At 35.2% G+C, this 17,824-nt stretch overlaps 1 protein-coding gene across 1 annotated transcript in view; it reads left to right on the top strand.

Annotated features, from left to right (window-relative positions):
* Positions 1–17,824, top strand: part of RAD18 (RAD18 E3 ubiquitin protein ligase) — a 105,753-nt gene that overhangs the window by 39,275 nt on the left and 48,654 nt on the right. The window contains exons 6-9 of the mRNA XM_059387891.1: positions 1,180–1,279; positions 4,545–4,729; positions 13,614–13,690; positions 14,985–15,045. Coding sequence (XP_059243874.1) covers positions 1,180–1,279; positions 4,545–4,729; positions 13,614–13,690; positions 14,985–15,045 — 423 coding nt within the window. The remainder of the gene's footprint in view (positions 1–1,179; positions 1,280–4,544; positions 4,730–13,613; positions 13,691–14,984; positions 15,046–17,824) is intronic.

Here is a 17,824-nt window from a genome sequence, read left to right as displayed (position 1 = left end):
AGCCTGGTGATGCAAACTCTATTCCAGGACCCTGAGATCATGACCTGAGCTGAAGGCAGATGCTCAACTGATTGAGCCACCCAGGTGCCCCACTATTAGTGGTTATTAAACTTAGGTTAAAGTTAGCATATTAGTTGTCAAATTTTGTAACGAGATGCGCTTGGTGGCTTAGTTAGTTAAGGGTATGCCTTTAGCTCAGGTCATTATCCCAGGGTCCCAGGATTGAGCCCTGCATCAGGCTCCCTGCTCAGCAGTGGAGCCTGCTTCTCCGTCTACCACTGTTGATGTCACTCTCTCCCTATCTCTCTCTCTCAAATAAATACATAAAATTAAAAAAAATTTTTTTGTGAGGATATGTGAATCTTGCATTTCCTACCATATATTTTGTTAGTCTATCAGTTGACAGTTCTTGTAGTGTTTTTAGCTTGATAGTTAACTTTTTTCCCCAACAGACCAATTTTTTCAATTAAAATTTAACTGCAAATTGTAACACATAAAATCGCTAAAATTGGTCCTGCTCCATTGAAGTAGAGATGGAGGGCCTGACCTCCTGCTTCACCCCTGCCATTATCATGGTGGCCTCTGAGCCCCAAGATTCTTCCACAACTTCATCAAACAGTTTGACAGTGATTGTGTTTTCTAAAGGCAATACTACATTTGTAATTACAAATAAGAGCTAAGTTATTAAATTTGTAACCATTGTTAATTTTGATAGTAGTTGGCCCAAACCAACAAATGTTTCAGTTTAGTTTTGCATAGCTTCCTGTCCCCAGCTAGGTTTATCTTATTCATGTTGTTATGATTGCTATAGTGCTGCAGATGAATGGCTCCTAAGACAGAAAAACTTAAGATTAGTTCTATAGGTCAGTCACCCCTCAGTAAAAAAGACTTAACCAAATCATTTTCTGATAAATGAATTTCCAGACTTCTTTGCAATCTCTTCTGTAAGCCCCGGATTCTAATTATGTGACTTACCACAACTTAGTCATTACTCAGTGAATAGTGTCTCCCAGTCCTGTTGCCCTGAGGTGTCATTCTTTTTTTCTTCTGCTTTCCTAAGTGCATGTGAAGGTTGGGATTCTATTTTTTATATTAATTGCTGAAAGATGACAGGTTATACATTATTTTTGCCCTTTATGTAAATAATAAAGTCTCTCTTTCTCTATTTAAAAATTACAGTGGATTGTCCTGTTTGCGGGGTTAATATTCCAGAAAATCACATTAATAAGCACTTAGACAGCTGTTTAACACGTGAGGAGAAGAAGGAAAGCCTCAGAAGGTAAGAAAGTTAAGCATAACCTTTGAGTTACCTCAGCAAGTACTTCTTATGATTTTTAAACTATTTTCCACCTCTTCCATTCTGGCTTCTTCATCCTGAGGGTTATTTCCCATACGCCATGAGAATCCGGTGACCTGCATTTCTTCTTAGAAGTGTTTCTTCCTGGGGCGCCTGGCTGGCTTAGTCAGTAGATCATGTGACTCTCAACCTCAGGGTCCTGAGTTCAGGCTCCACATTGGGCACTTTTTAAGCCCACTTTTAAAAAGAAAAAAAGTGTTTCTTCCTGAGGAATGAGTTTCAAGTATAGAGGCTGAGTATTTTCTTCTTATTGAATAGTGAGAAATCAGCACTGATAGTATTGCTTGGACTGCTCTTTTTCTAGATGCATCTGTCATATTTCTTCTAATACATTTAGTTTTGTCAGTTTATCCAAAGACATACTCATCCAAACATAATTAAGTTCAAGTTCCAATAGTGGTTCCAAACCCTGCTCCTTGGAATACCGTAGTCCTGCCATTTGCTCTGTCTTGCAGTTTAGAAGCCCTGTATATCATATTTCTTAGGGAAAGATTCATTATACCAGTTAGTGTGTTGAAGGCTTTGAGAAGTCCTGTATCAATGCAATTGTTGGGTTTTGTTTAATCTAGTGAGTACTACATTTACTTGACCCAAAAATCTTTCTTTCTTTCTTTTTTTTTTAAGATTTTATTTATTTATTTGACAGAGATCACAAGTAGGCAGAGAGAAAGAGAGAGGAGGAAGCAGGCTTTCTGCTAAGCAGAGAGCCCAATGTGGGGCTCTATCCCAGAGGCCTGGAATCATGACCCAAGCCAAAGGCAGAGGCTTTAACCCACTGAACAACCCAGGCACCCCCAAAATCTTTTTTTTTTTTTTTTAAAGGTTTTATTTATTTATGAGAGAGAGCGAGAGAGCGAGAGCATTAGCAGGGGAGGGGCTCCGCTGAGCAGGGAGCCAACTGTGGGGCTCAGTCGCAGGACCCTGGGTCATGACCTGAGCCAAAAGCAGACACTTAACCCACAGGGGCACTCAGGCACCCTTGACCCCAAAACCTTTTTATCCTCATAATTTACGTCTTACAAAACTGATTTGTAGAGATATGCTTAGGGGAACATTGAACTGCATTTCTATATAGTTACATCCTGGTCCTGGGGTCTGGTCACATAAAATATACTATGACATTTAGAACATTTTATCCACAACACCCTGGCAGGCCGTTTCTTTAATAGGGGTGACAACCCTTAACCCATTCTATGTAGAGTTGTGTCAGAGTTGATTCAAAGACTGTTCTTCCTTTTGATGTCTTCAGATTCTGAAGACTCCTAAATGCATTACTCACTTTCACTAAATCATGGATGATGGATCAGTGTTATCTTCACGTTTTGGGAATCATCTGTCAGGCTTCATATTTTAAAATTCTGGATAGAAATTGTTGATTTCTGTTGGTGCTTTTCATGGTAAATACCATTAAACTGTTGAGTTTCCCATTTGAATTTCACAGTCATGAGTTTAATTGTCTATCCTTGATAAAATTACTGAACTGTCCCTGACAGTGTGCTTGTATAAACTATAAAATGTTTTAGCTCTTGCTACCCACTGTGATTTTATTTAGCTGTAATCTTACCTGTCTCATAGAGCCCACTGGGCAGTTTTCCGAAAAATGTACTTTCTTGAGGGTTTGTAGGTCTTTCTATGATAAATAGTTATCTCTGGCTTTTAGATGTTATTGATAAAGCATAAAAGAAATAATTTAGGGAATGGTACTGTTGGTTAGTAGAAAAATGTTTGGTTGTTTTCATTCTACAGATATTTAATTGTACTATTTCTCTCAGTGTAGTCTTTGGGCGATTTACATCAGATTTACTCTATGGAAGCTTGTTAACATAGATTTTAGGTCTCCACTTCTGAATGTAATCAAAATTGGGGGATGGTGTGGAGGTGTGACCAAGAATCTACAATTTAATAAACTCCCTTGGTGATTCCAAGATTTACTCCAGTTTGTGTAGTATGGCTTTGAAGGTGAACTAGTTAAATGCAAGTCCTTTGTAAAATCTCGGGTTTGTTTTGTTTTGTTTTGGATAAACTGTTTACTTTCATGTGCTTATTAGTTTTTACTGGTATTTAAATTTTGGAATATTGGAATTTTAATGACTACTTTGAATGCGTATTTATTAAGCACCTAATTGCTATGGTATTGAGCCAAGTAATGTACTCAGAGAGCCAGTTTATAATCAGATTAAATAGTTTAAAGCTCACTAAGGTTCTGTTTTTAAAATTGTCCAAATCATTGACAATGATTTGGTAGCTTGACTTCTATTCCATTTTAAGAAGTAATGTTTCTTAACTGGTTTTTTGGAGGGAGCAAAATGTCTTTTCATAGGGCTTTGCTATATTAAATTGTAGCTTAGTGCTTGTCAGTGTATAAATTATATAAATAAAATGAAGAGACAGATGGTGCTTGTAATCCTTATATATTTGTTAATATAATTAATTGAAGTTGAAGAGAACAAAACCTTCTTGTATTTCTTGCTGTTGTTTTCAGTCATGTTCTTTGAAGATGTTGCCATAAGAATATTATCTTCCTGTCAACTTTCAGAATTCTTTTTTCATTGGCAGTAATGAATTGGTTAAAACTAACCATCCCAATGCATCTTTTATTTAATCTAGAGCTTTTGTACAATGATTGCCTGCACTTTAAGGAAGCAGTTTTGCCTGTGGATTGGCACTTTTTCAAAAGCAGCTATATTCTTAAATCTGTAGTCTAAATCTCAATAGTGTTTGTACTCTGATCATCCCAGGTAACAGTTTTTTGCAGAGATTTTGCATGGAAAACACTGGCACATTTTGGGACAAAGATGCTTTAAAGCAGTGGAGAACTGAGGAAGTCTATGTAAGTGTGATTCTGAAGTGAGATTCTCATAGCATTTAGTGCACAAGCCTTCCATGGGTGTTGCCAGTCTGTATCTTTAGGCCTGACATCTTTCTGAGACCTTTTTCTCTAAGTTGGCTGCCACCTAGACCTCGGTATCTGAATGTGCTGTGGACACCTCAGATGCATCATGTCTAACACTGTCAACCTTATTTGCAAATTTAATTCTTCTTCTCTTTCCCATTTTTATCTTAATGGTTCCGCTATTTTCCCAGTCACACTGGTACTCCATCAGAAGGCCAATTAACTGTTTTATGTGGAGAACATTTGATAGTTCACAGTAACTCTAAGTGATCTCTTTTTTCCCCCTCTTTTTAGTTCTGTTCACAAAAGGAAGCCTCTGCCCAAAACTGTATATAACTTGCTCTCAGATCGTGATTTAAAGAAAAAGCTAAAAGAGCATGGACTGTCTGTTCAAGGAAATAAACAACAGCTCATTAAAAGGCACCAAGAATTTGTACACATGTACAATGCCCAGTGCGATGCTTTGCATCCTAAATCAGGTAAACTAATAAAGCAATGAGTTCTTGTTTTCTGGTTAAAGCAGTTTTGTGTAGCTCAGGGATTATAAGTCATAAAACAGAATTTTAATAAATACAATTTTGATAATAGATGGGACATGCAGATGTATTTCTTCAAAAGGTACTTAGTTATACTCTGATAAGCCTTTCTCCCAGCCAGTCTCTCAGTCACTATTCTTTCTCTCTCAGAGGTAACCACTGCTGCTGGTTTCTTTTGTGTATCTTTCCAGAGATAGTGTGGGAGGAAGAGTTGATCTAGAGAGTCCTGTTAAAATCCCAGTTTTGCAGCTTTATGACTGGGAAACTATGGGCAAGTTACTTATTCTCTCACTTTTCTCATCTATAAAATAAGGGTTATAATACTGCATACTGCATAGTGTTTTTGAAAGGAATAAATGAAAAATGCATAGCCCCATACCTTAGCAAGTAATTAGCATTCAGTAAATGTTATCATTATGATTATTAATTATACACAAACATATGTCCTTGATTATTGTTTGGTAAAAATGTTAGTATTATATATACACTCTTTTTTTTTTTTTTTTTAAGATTTTATTTATTTATTTGACAGAGAGAGATCACAAGTAGATGGAGAGGCAGGCAGAGAGCCTGATGCGGGACCCGATCCCAGGACTCTGAGATCATGACCTGAGCCGAAGGCAGCGGCTTAAACCACTGAGCCACCCAGGCGCCCCTATATATACACTCTTTAATGATTTGTCCTGTTTCATTTAGCCACACACATATTTTGGAGTTCTTTGAATTATTAGTATATAAAGAATTACCTAATTTTTAATTTTTTTTTTTTTAAGATTTTATATATTTATTTGACAGGCAGAGATCACAAGTAGGCAGAGAAGCAGGCAGAGAGAGAGGGAGAAGCAGGTTTCCCACTGAGCAGAGAGCCCAATGTGGGGCTCGATCCCAGAACCCCCGGGATCATAACCTGAGCCGAAGGCAGAGGCCACTTTGACCATCCCGGCACCCCAAGAATTACCTAATTTTTTAAAAACAAGTATAATATGCAAACAGAAAAATATACAAATTGTATTGTTCGGTGAATTATCACAGTGTATTTCACAGAGGGAAAATACCTTTGTTACCACTTTTCAGGTCAGAACCAGTGTCCCAAAAGTCCCTGTGCTTCCCACCTCCAGTCACTACCACCTTCATTCTCGTAGGTGATCACCATCTTGACTTCTAACAGTAGGGATTATTCATTTTGTCTGCTTTTGCCTATATTTTATCTTTATGTAAATGGAATAATAAATAGCTTATCTATTCTTTTGAGTGTGGCTTCATTTGTGCAACATTACGTTTAGAAAATTCATCCATGTTTTCATGTGCAGGTGTGATTTTTTTTCATTTTTGTTGCTGTAGAGTATTCCATTGTATACGTATTTCGTACTATTTTTCCATTCAGTGGTTGATGGTTATTTGGATTTTTTTCTACTCTTTGGCTCTTAAGAATAATGCTGCTGTGAGTAATCTTTTTTATTTTTTGATGCACCTATTCACACATATTTTGGGGGTATATATATCTAGTAGTGAAATTGTTATATTTCTGCAGCTGTTCAGTTTTCATGAATATAGCAAAAAACTCAGTATGAGGGTGCTTTTTTCCCCCCTCATTTAGTTCCTTTTTTTTTCTTCCTTTCTTGTTTTCATTTCTACTAATGTGCACTTTCATCAGGAGGTTCAGAGAGTTACAGTTTTTTTCACATCCTTGACAATATCAGTATTGTCATTTTTCCTTTTTGGCTATTCTGGTGGGTTCTTGGTAGTATCTCATTACGGTTTTAGTTTGCATTTCCCCAATGACTTACAATGTTTAGCACAATTTTTTTTTAAGATTTTAATTTATTTGTCTGAGAGAGAACGAGAGGGGTTGATGGGGGAGGCAGAGGGAGAAACAGGCTCGCCTCTGACTTAATTCAAAACATCTAAGTTCTTAACTGTACTATTTAATCTTTTGCATTTTGCCTTTCGTTAGCGCTTTCTATGTCCTTGCCTACTACAAGATTAGGAAGATCTTTTGTTTTCTTCTGAAAGTTTTATTGTTTTTGCTTTTACATTTTGACCTAGATTTTAACCTGGAATCTATATTAGCATATATTGTGAGGTAAGGGCAAGATTCTCCCGTTTTTCCATATGGATGGCCAATTAATGCAGCACCATTTATTGAAAAACCGTCCTTTCCCCATAAAATTGTCAGTACATCTTAATTGAGAATCAGCTAACTATGTATGTGTGGGTCTTGGACATTGTTTTGTTCCATTAAGTCACATTAATCCTTTTATCAGTAGTGTGTTGTCTTAATTATTTTATGAGTAATTTATTTATTTATTTGTTTGTTTTTTGTAAAAGATTTTATTTATCTATTTGACAGACAGAGGTCACAAGGAGGCAGAGAGGCAGGCAGAGAGAGGGAGGAAGCAGGCTCCCTGGGGAGCAGAGAGCCTGATGCGGGGCTCGATCCCAGGACCCCGATATCATGACTTGAGCTGAAGGCAGAGGTTTTAACCCACTGAGCCACCCAGGCGTCCCTTATGAGTAATTTATAATAGATCTTGCAGCCTGGCAATGTGTTCCTCTAGTTTTGTTTTTTGAGATTGCCTTGGCTTTTGTAGGCCCTTTGTATTTCCATGTAAATTTTAGAATAAGCCTGTAAAATTTCATCAAGAAACTAAAATCTGCTTGGATTTTGATTGGGCCTATGTTGAATCTGTAATCATTTTGGTATCAAAGTTGATATCGGTACCCTATTTGAGTCTTTCAATCCATGAATTTGGTTTAACCCTTTAATTTTTCATTTCTCTCAGTGATGTTTTATAGTCTTCAGTATGAAGGGCTTTTTTAAAAGACTTATTCATTGGTATTTGATGTTTTTGATGCAGTTGTAATTGGTGTCTTGTTTTAAAATGTCAATTTTTATTTTTTTGTCACTGGCATGTAAAATGTAGGTAATTTTTATACATTGTCTTATATCCAGCACCTTGTTATTTATTCACTTTTTATGTGTGCATTTTAAAACTGGTGCATAGTCATCCTATTATTTTTTAAAGATTAATTTTTTGGTGGGGGGGAGTGCAGTGGGGAGGGGCGGAAGGAGAGGGAGAGAGAGTCTGAAGCAGAGTTGACACTGAGTGCTGAGCACCACAAGAGGCTCGATTTCATGACCCTGAGATCATGACCTGAGCTGAAACCAAGAGTTGGATGCTCAACCAACTGTGCCACCCGTGTGCTTCTATAATGCATTTTTTTACTGTGTATAGTTAGATGAGTTTTGACAAATGTATGCATAGTCATCTAGCTATCCTTTCAGTCAAAATATAGAACATTTTCTTCCCCAGATATTCCTCTACCCTTTTGTAGTCATTTCCCTCTTCCTTACACTAAGGCCCTGAGATATACTGATCTTTTATGTTTCTCTAGTTTTGCCTTTTCTAAAATGCCAGTCAAATGGAGTTATACATATTGTACATTATGTAGTTTTTTGTATCTGGCTTCTTTCACTTAGTGCAGTGCTCTTGAAATTTACCCATGTTGCATTATCAGTAATTCACTCATTTTTATTGTCAAGCTGTGTTCCAGTTTTTGGCTGTTATGGATAAAGCTGTGATGAACATGGGATTACAGATTGTTGTATAGCCATATGTTTTCATTTTTCTTGGATAAATACCCATGGGTCATATAGTAAGTGTGTGCTTAAAAGTAAAGAAATTGCTGAACTTTTTTTTTTTTTTAAGATTTTATTTATTTGAGAGAGAGAGAGAGAGAGAGGTCATAAGTAGGCAGAGAGAGAGGGGGAAGCAGGTTCCCTGCTGAGCAGAGAGCCTGATGCAGGGCTCAATCCCAGGACCCTCAGATCATGACCTGAGCCGAAGGCAGAGGTCACTGAGCCACTCAGGCACCCTGCTGAACTGTTTTTCAAATGGCTACACTATTCTTCATTGTATGAGAGATCCACTTGCTCCACTTCCTTGCCGACACTTAGTATTTCCAGTCTTCTTAATTTTAGCCATTCTGTTGGATTTGTAGTGGTATCTCCTGATGCATGTATGCCTATGTATTATATATGTATGTACACATGTAAATCCATTTATACTTATATGCATTAGAAATTATGAGGACATACTGAACCTGTGTTTAGAGTCCAATCTGACAGAGTTCCTTACCTTTCTCTCTTACATATTTATATTTCCCTTTCTCCGCCCCCCCCCCACAGAGAGAATTCTCCCTTTAGTAGTATCAGCACACTTACTGATTTGTTCAGTTTTATCGCACAATTAAAATAGTTTTAAAATTGCTTCATCAATACTACTACACCACGGCAAAACAGACCTACCTATGAAAAAGAATTCAGGATATTTTCTAGTTCTCTCTCCCAGGCTGCTTCTCCCCTCCTCCCTTAGACTGAGGGTATGCAAGCAAATATGTGGTCATAATTTCCTTTTTACCTTTTTCATTGTGACTTGATTTTTTTTACTGAAATACAGTGGGGTTCATTTGTTTCACTTTGTTTCTAATTCTTGTTACTCACTTGTCCCTTCTAAGACATTAGTAACTGAAATGTAACATTTAAACTACTTTAAAAAGCTGTACTTTTATAATGGACATAAAAATATTACATACAGTAGCAGTTTTATTTTCTTTTGTTTTGAGAGTGCTCCTAATTATTCTTGAAGCATTTTTAAAACCGTTTTTAATTTAAATTCAATTAATTAACATAATGTTTTATTGGTTTCAGAGATACAAGCCTGTGGTTCATCAGTCTTATATAATACCTAGCACTCATTGTATCACATGCCCTTCTTAAAGTCCATCACCCACTTACCCCATCTTCTACCCTCCTCCCCTCCAGCAAACCTCAGTTTGTTTCTTATGATGAAGAGTCTCTTATGGTTTGTTTCACTCTCTGGTTTTGGCTTGTTTTATTTTTTCTCTCTCTTCACCTATGATCCTGTGTTTTGTTTCTTAAATTCCACATAACAGTGTACTCTTTTTTTTTTTTAAGATTTTTAAAAAAAGATTTTATTTATTTGACAGAGAGAGACAGTGAGAGAGAGAAAGAGAGAGTGCACAAGTAGGAGGGCAGCAGAGGGAGAAGGGGAAGCATTTTCTCCATTAAGCAGGGAACCCAATGTGGGCTTGATCCCAGGACCCTGGGACCATAACTGGAGCTGAAGGCAGATCCTTAACCAACTGAGCCACACAGATGTCACCAAAACTAGGATTTTTATAAGTGTTATTTTCATAAAAATATTACTTGCATTAATTTTTACCAGTTTCTGTTACACAGTATTCCAAAATATACAAAGAATAATAATCATATGCCATAGCAGTGTACTCTTGAAGCATTTTTATGATGGTAGCTTTAAAATTCTTATAGTTTCAAGATTTGAGTAATCTCAGTGTTAGCATTTGTTGATTGCCTTTTCTCATTGAAGTTATCATTTTCCTGCTTCTTAGTTGATAAGTGTTTTTATTGTGTCCTGGACATCTTGACTGTAATATGAGATTCTAGCTCCTTTTAAAATATTCTACTGTAACAGGCAGTCATGCTGTTAAGGTTTAGCTTCAGATCCAGGCCTCCTTCTGTGGACTATGGTTCTAATGACAATTTAGTTTTCAGAACTCTTGCAGTGTTGTTTCAGGTCTGCTTCATTTAATTGCCACCTGGGGGGCACTCAGAAAACCTGATATTCCATATTGTGGTTCAGTTCTCAGACCTTTTTGGCCTATTAATTTAATTTTTTTCAAAGATTTTATTTATTTATTTGTCAGAGAGAGAGAGAGAGAGTGAGAGAGCACGCACGCAAGCATGAGCAGAGGGAGCAGCAGTCAGAGGGAGAAGCAGGCTCCCCGCTGAACAAGGAGCTTGATGCAGGACTTGATCCCAGGACCCTGGGATCATGACCTGAGCCGAAGGCAGATGCTTAACCGAGTGAGCCACTCAGGCATTCCTGGCCTGTTAATTTTAGGATATTTCACATGTGAGTGGGTCAGGAATGTGTTTAGGATTTGCTGTGCAGGTTTAAAGGATGGTTACCTTCAGGTTTTTTCTCTTTGAGATCCTCACTGCAATCACTGTTAGGGGATGAGGTTGCTACCTGCTACTGGTGGGTGAGAGATAGAGATCTAGGTTATTCACTAGGTCTTTACTGGCACAGTGTTCCTGAAAGAAAAAAGCTGTCCCCAGTCTTCCTGCTACTGCTGGGGGAATTAAGGGGGTAGAATCCATACTCTACACTTATTCTCTGATGATACTTTGGTGGGCAGGAAGCATCAGCAGTGTTTAGTTGGACTAGATCAGGTATTATCAAAAAGTTTATTGGTCTTATCCTTTCATAGTCCTTTACTAGAACAAAAATTGGTTTCTTGGAGTTTGTGTGTGTGTGTGTGAGGGAGAGAGAGAGGGAAAGAGAGAGAGAGAGAGAGATGGTTGATGATCCTGGGCTGCAGGTTTCACCAGTGCCCAGTCTGGTATATATAGAAGATAAAGAGAAAGCCTAGGGAACTCATCATCATGTTGTTCTTTAAATTCTGAGACCCTTAGGCAGTCCATTTTCCTCCTTCTATCTTTCATAATTCTCTTACAATTGTCTGTTATTATATTACATCTAAGAGTTTTAGTTATACTTAGGAAGAATATGAGGAGAGGTATGAGTCTTAGTCCATCTTCAGAACTAGAAGTTCTTGTTAATTTTAAATTTCTGTTCTAGGTGCAAACACATGTAGGAATATTTTCTTAGTGAATTAACCCCTTTATCATTATATGATTTCCTTCTTTTTTTTTTTTTTTTTAAGATTTTATTTCTTTATTTGTCAAAGAGAAAGAGAGAGAGAGAGCAAGAGAGCACAAATGGGGAGTGGCAGGCAGAGGGAGAAGCAGGCTCCTGTGGGGCTCCATCCTAGGACCCTGGGATTATGACCCGAGACAAAGGCAGACGTTTAACCGACTGAGCCACCCAGGCATCCCTGTAATTTCCCTCTTCATCCCTGACAGCATTCATTGTTCTAAGGTCTGTTGTGCCTGATATTAATAAAGCTATTCTATGTTTCTTCTAATTAGTATTTACATGACACATTTCTCCATACCTTTATTTTGAACCTATGTCTTTTATTTAAAATGGGTACTTTGGGGGTGCTGGGGTGGCCCAGTCAGTTAAGCATCTGACTTCAGCTCAGGTCATGATCTCAGGGTCCTCGGAGGGAGCCCCACATCGGCTCCCAACTTAGCATGGAGTGTGCTTGTCTCTCTGCCCTTCTCCCTACTCATGCTCACTTTGAGTAAAATCAAAGTAAAAAAATAAGTAAATAAGTAAAAATAAGTAAGTAAAATCTTAATAAAATAAAAAGGATTCTTTGCTGAAAGCATGTAGTTTGTTAGGTTTTTTAAATCTAATATGCATTTTCTATCTCTTATTATTGCTTTTAGATCATTTACATTTAATGGAATTATTGGTAATAGTTGGCTTTACAGTTAAAGTCTTCCTAATTGTTTTTTGCTTGTTTTATCTGCTTTTGTTCCATTTATTTATTTATTGGTTCTCTTTTGGACTGAGTATTTTTTTTCACTAATACATTTTATTTCTTTGGGTTTATTTTCTCTTTTTAGAAAGTTTTAGTGGTTGACCTGCGGTTTGTACTAGATACCTTCAAGTAATCACAGTCTACCTTCGAATGATATGCTTCATTTGTAGTATAAGAACCTAACAACAGTGTAGTCCCAATCCCTAATTCTTTGTGTTGTTGTTGTCATGAGTTTTACATTTTTACCTATGCTGTTAACACAATAATCTTGTTTTCCTTTAAAAGGACAGTTATCTTTTAGAGAGGTAAAAAAAATATATATATATTTTGTATTTACCTTCATTTTTACCATTTCTAGCATTCTTCATTTTCTCTTATAGGAAGAGATAAAGAAGACATAAATTTCTTGTTTCGTATTTCCTCTGCTTAAGCATATTTCCTCTGCTTAAGCAACTTCCTTTAACGCTTTTGTGGTATAGATCTGCTAATAATACACTCTCTGTTTTTGTTTGTTGCAGAAAATCTTTATTCCTCCTTCACTTTTGAAAAATATTTCCATTGAGAGAGAATTCTGGATTGTCAGGATTTTTCCTCTGTGCTTTTAATTCATTACTCCATTGTCTTCTGGCTTGAATAGTTTCTGATGAGAAGCATGATATAATGCTTGATTTTTCTTTATGTAATATACTCTTTTTCTCTGGCTCTCACAGATTTTTATTTCTCAGTGTGTATATATGCTATTCTTGTATTTTTGTTTTGTTTTGTTTTTGCATTTATTCTGCTTAATGCTCCTTGAGTTTTTTACATGTGTGGTTTTATGTCTTTTTTTAAATTTGGCAAATTCTGGCCACTAGGTCTTCAAATATTTTTTCTCTTCCCTTTTCTTCCTCTTTTGGGATTTCTGTAACATGTATGTTAGACTTTTTATTATTTCCATAGTCTTAATGCTCTGTATATAAAAGTGTATATTTATGTTTAGTACATTGGAGTTTGAGTGGATATCTGCTAAGAATTGGATTCACATTAACAAATTAATTTTCATATTCCATTGGGACTGCTATTTATACCTATATACTTAAAGGAAAGAGCAAAATTACTCTTACGGTTGTCTTCAACTGTTCTGCATGTGTAAGAGTTCAATGTTTTATTCCATGTTATTTTTGTAATCTTTTATTTTGAAATAACTTTGGACTTAGAGAAAAATTATAAGAATAGGACAGGGAGTTCATGTATACCCACCTTTTGCCTTTAGAGTTAACACCTTATATATCCATAGTATAATGATGAAAACCATGTAATTAACATTGGCTGTATGTCCTTATTTTAACAGCTGCTGAAATAGTTCAAGAAATTGAAAATATGGAGAAGACTAGAATGCGTCTTGAAGCTAGTAAACTCAATGAAAGTGTATGTTGATGGTCTGTTTCATTATCTGCGTAGAAATGATGGAAAGAAAAATTGAGTGCCCCCCCAAAATTAAAGATTGCCAGAATTAAATCTGTTCAATAGGAAATATCCTGGAACACATTTCCATTTAATGTATTATTGCAGCTTATTTTTAGCACAGAATTCTGTCCTTTAGCAATCTTCTAGGACAAAATACAATTATAGTCCTATGGAAAAAGCATATGTCTGTACATCAGGTGACCTTGATATTTGTCCTTTCTCTGCTGGTTGTGTTTGATAAGCTCTTTAATATCTGTGGGACTTAGGATCTTCGTCTGTAAAACTCAGGAATTGAACTATATGATCTCTAAGATCCTCCTTTAGTTCTGGCATTCTGCATGTCTATGATTATATTGATGGAGAAATTAAGTAATTGTAAAACTTTATGAAGATTGAGTATCTGTTGAGCTTATTGAGGGAATCAGAGACTTAAAATTCTTCACTATTGCCTTCCTCTAGCTTGATGGTCCAAAACTTGAGGAAAGGATACCAAAGAAGAAAATAGTCATTGTGTCCTATGACACTGGAGGAAGTGTTTGGGGCTCTCCCAAGTAGACTTTTTTTCCTAGACCATCGGTAATGTGTCTGTAAGGAAAGCTACGACCTTAGGGAAGTAAGTTTATAATCAGATAGTAGAAAAAAAATGAGATGTTCATTGACTTTATCATTACCTATGCACTAACTATAAGATGGAAACTATAATGAATCCTATAAGTAGATTTCTGATCTTTTAAGTCTAAAATTTTCAAAAGTGGAAGTAGAAATTTAAAACACTAAAATCTTAAACTGTCATATTTTCTTTATATGTTCTTTTTCCAGTAGACTTGGAGAAGTTAGGTTGGAAAAGGTAGAAGACAAGCAAGAAAATCTGCCTTATTAATGATCTGCTAAATGCTTTTTCAGTCTTGTGGTTTCAAGTGTTACTAGTTGTATTAATGAATGTGAAAAATTAAATATTGAAAGTAGAAATTTAATTGATTATTGTGTTAATAGTTCATCTTAGCCTTAATCTGTATATTAGTGTTGCATTTTCTGCAGATGAGAAAACAGTAGTGAGTGAAAGGTATACTTATTATTGTTATTCAAGGTAAATCCACAGGAGTTATTCTTCCTAGGTTTATATATAACAGAGATAAAGAGATTATTTTCCCCTATTTTAAATATCCACATTTGAGATTTTGTATTAAAGTTTGTATTACTAATTTTTGTATTGGTCATATTTTAAATTTTTAATTAATTTTTTTTATTATTTTAGATAATGGTTTTTACAAAGGACCAAACAGAAAAGGAAATAGATGAAATTCACAGTAAATATCGTAAGTTGTGTGACATTTTCTTTATTTACAGAGAACTTGGGTTGTAGATTTTCATCTTAAGTAATTTTTTAAAGTAAATTTTTATAGTAATGTTTGATATAAACTTGTTAAGCAACTTAAGCAACTGAATTTTAATTGAGTTTTTATTCATTGACCTTTTTTGTAATTCTGTGTGCCTACTTTTTGATTTCTAACATTCTTCTTTGAGCTTATCACTAAGCACTTTGCAAAATATTAATTCGTTGTTCTCAAAGCATCTCTGTGAAAATAAAATGGAATTAAAATGGAAACGTTCCTGACTTTTTATCCTGTTCTCAGGCCACTCATTGACAACACTTCTTTGAAGAATTTCAGCACTTTTGTGGCTTCCAAATTTGTGTCAAAAATATTTTTCATTTTATCAGTTATTACCAACTTCTAAGTTACTTCTTTTTCCTTATTAAGCCTTTGTATACATCTTTTCCAGGGTCAGAGCTTTAATGTTTTTGTCTGTTTGGCAGCTATATTGCTTGGTTGGTTGCATTTTTCGTTTAAATTTAAATTTAAGTGCCTGACAAACAGGTATTTAATAAATATTTATTGAATGAGTATTTGGCATGTGATAAGTTTAAGTTGTGCTAAGAGAATTTTGTTTTCTTCTTTTAGTTCTTGGGCTTTGTGTAGGTTCAATAGTGATCTGTTTGGGGAGGGAGGAATGAAGTACACAGGTCCTAGATACACGTCTCATGGCCTGTGCCTAACTAGAGTAGGAAAAGAAGCCTTGAGTATTCTTGGACCACAGACAAAACAACAAAAGTCACTTTTATTCTCTTGTTAGAAAGTGTGATGGGAGCCTCCTTAATCAATTTTTGGGAAGTCAGTGTGATTTTTCTTGAGACAGGAGATTGAGACTATCAAATGATCACTGAATTGCCAAAAATAAGCCCTGTAAAAATAAGGAAACCAGAAAATCTGCTTTTAGAGAAAGTAATTTAAACCACTAAAAGAATGATACCTTACAGTGCCATACTGAAGAAAATGTGGATTAGATTTAGGCAAGAAAATATACAACTATCTATTGCTCTCCATTTACAAGACCAGTGCTCTAACCCCTGAGTTATGGAGCCTCCATTTACATATCTAAAAGAAAGTCTAACTTTACTAGATAAGTTGTATTAAATTAATGCATTTCGCCCTAAAATAAACCTCTGTATTTAGTTAAAAAAAATACATGAAATGGACAATTTCCTTGAAAGATACAAATTACTGAACTGTATTCAAGAAGAAGTAGATAAGCAAATTGAATTTGCAGTCCGTGAAGTAATGCCAGGTCCAAATGCGTTCACTGGTGAATTCCGTGAAATTTGTAAAGAGGGTAGTATTATCAATATTATCAATTCCATACATATTCTGCTAGAAGATTGAAATGGAAGGAATACTTCTTACCCCACTTAATGAGGCTGAAGTTTCCATGAAAGTACAAACCAAAGACAGTATAATAAAAGTTCTTACTAGTATTCCTCATGAACATGGATACAAAAATCCTTAACAAGATTTTAATAAATTAAATCTAGCAATACATATAAAGGATTATACATCATAACCAAGTGGGATGGATCCTAATAAGGCAAGATTGGTTTAATTTTAGAAAATTAATCATTGTAATTCACTGTATTAAGTGACTGAAAAAAAACACTCAATGATTCTCTAAGTAGATGCAGAATAAGCATTGAACACCCATTAATGTTAAAAACTTGTACTAAAATAGAATTTCTTCAATCTGATAAAAATATCTATAGGAAACCTACAACTAACATCATAATTAATGATAAAATAGTAAATACTTTTCTTCTGATTAGAAGCGAGGTAGAGGTGTCCATTCTTACCTCTTTTGTTTAGCACTGTTCTATAGGTCCTAAACATTATGAAGAAGCAGAAATAAATAGGATACAGATTTGAGCAGAAGGAGTAAAACTTTATATTCATAGTCAAGATGATCATCTTATACTGTTTGAATCATAAAAGATAAAGCTTAAAGAAAATGTGATAAATTATATTTCAGTAGAATTAAACCTTTACTCTTTAAAAGGCAAATATGAAAATGAAAAATCAAGCTAAGGATTGTGAGAAAATATTGTAAAATTTATATTTGACAAAGTACTAGTGTCTATGTTCTATATTCTATATATGTACTATATTCTTTAGAACTCTTACAATTCAGTAAGGTATAGGCCATACTGTTTTTACAAGAGCAAAAGATTTAAACATTCTTCAGCAAAATAGGTATTCAAAAACCAAATAAACACATGAAAATATATGGTTAGTCTTATTAGTCTTTAAGAAAATATAATTTTAAATGAAACAATACTACCAAAAAAATAAATGATACTATGTAGTTATGAAAAAAAAACCAAGAAAGGATAATACCAAACCGTTGGTCAGGATGTGGAGCAAATCAGATTTGATGAGATATAATTTCCAAAAAATAAAACTAATCAGTTGTAATGAACAATTTGAAGGATATTATTGACAAATATTATAGCAGCTTATTCATATTATCCTAAACTAAGAACAACCTAAATATCCATAAATACATTATGATACAGCCATATACAATGGAACAATACTTAATAAAAAAGAATTAATGCTACACATAGGATTCAACATGGAGGGATGTCAACAACATTGTTGTTAAAACACAAGGCAAACTGCATCCTGAATGACTCCATTTATATGAAGTTCTAGAAGAGGCAAAGATTAGTAATGAAACTAGATTGGTACTGCCAGCTGCTGTGGCTGG

This window comes from Mustela nigripes, chromosome 2 (genome assembly GCF_022355385.1).
Source record: "Mustela nigripes isolate SB6536 chromosome 2, MUSNIG.SB6536, whole genome shotgun sequence".
Taxonomy (NCBI): Eukaryota; Metazoa; Chordata; class Mammalia; order Carnivora; family Mustelidae; genus Mustela; species Mustela nigripes.
The sequence above is the reverse complement of the archived record's forward strand: the minus strand, read 5'-3'. Positions and strand labels throughout refer to the sequence as shown.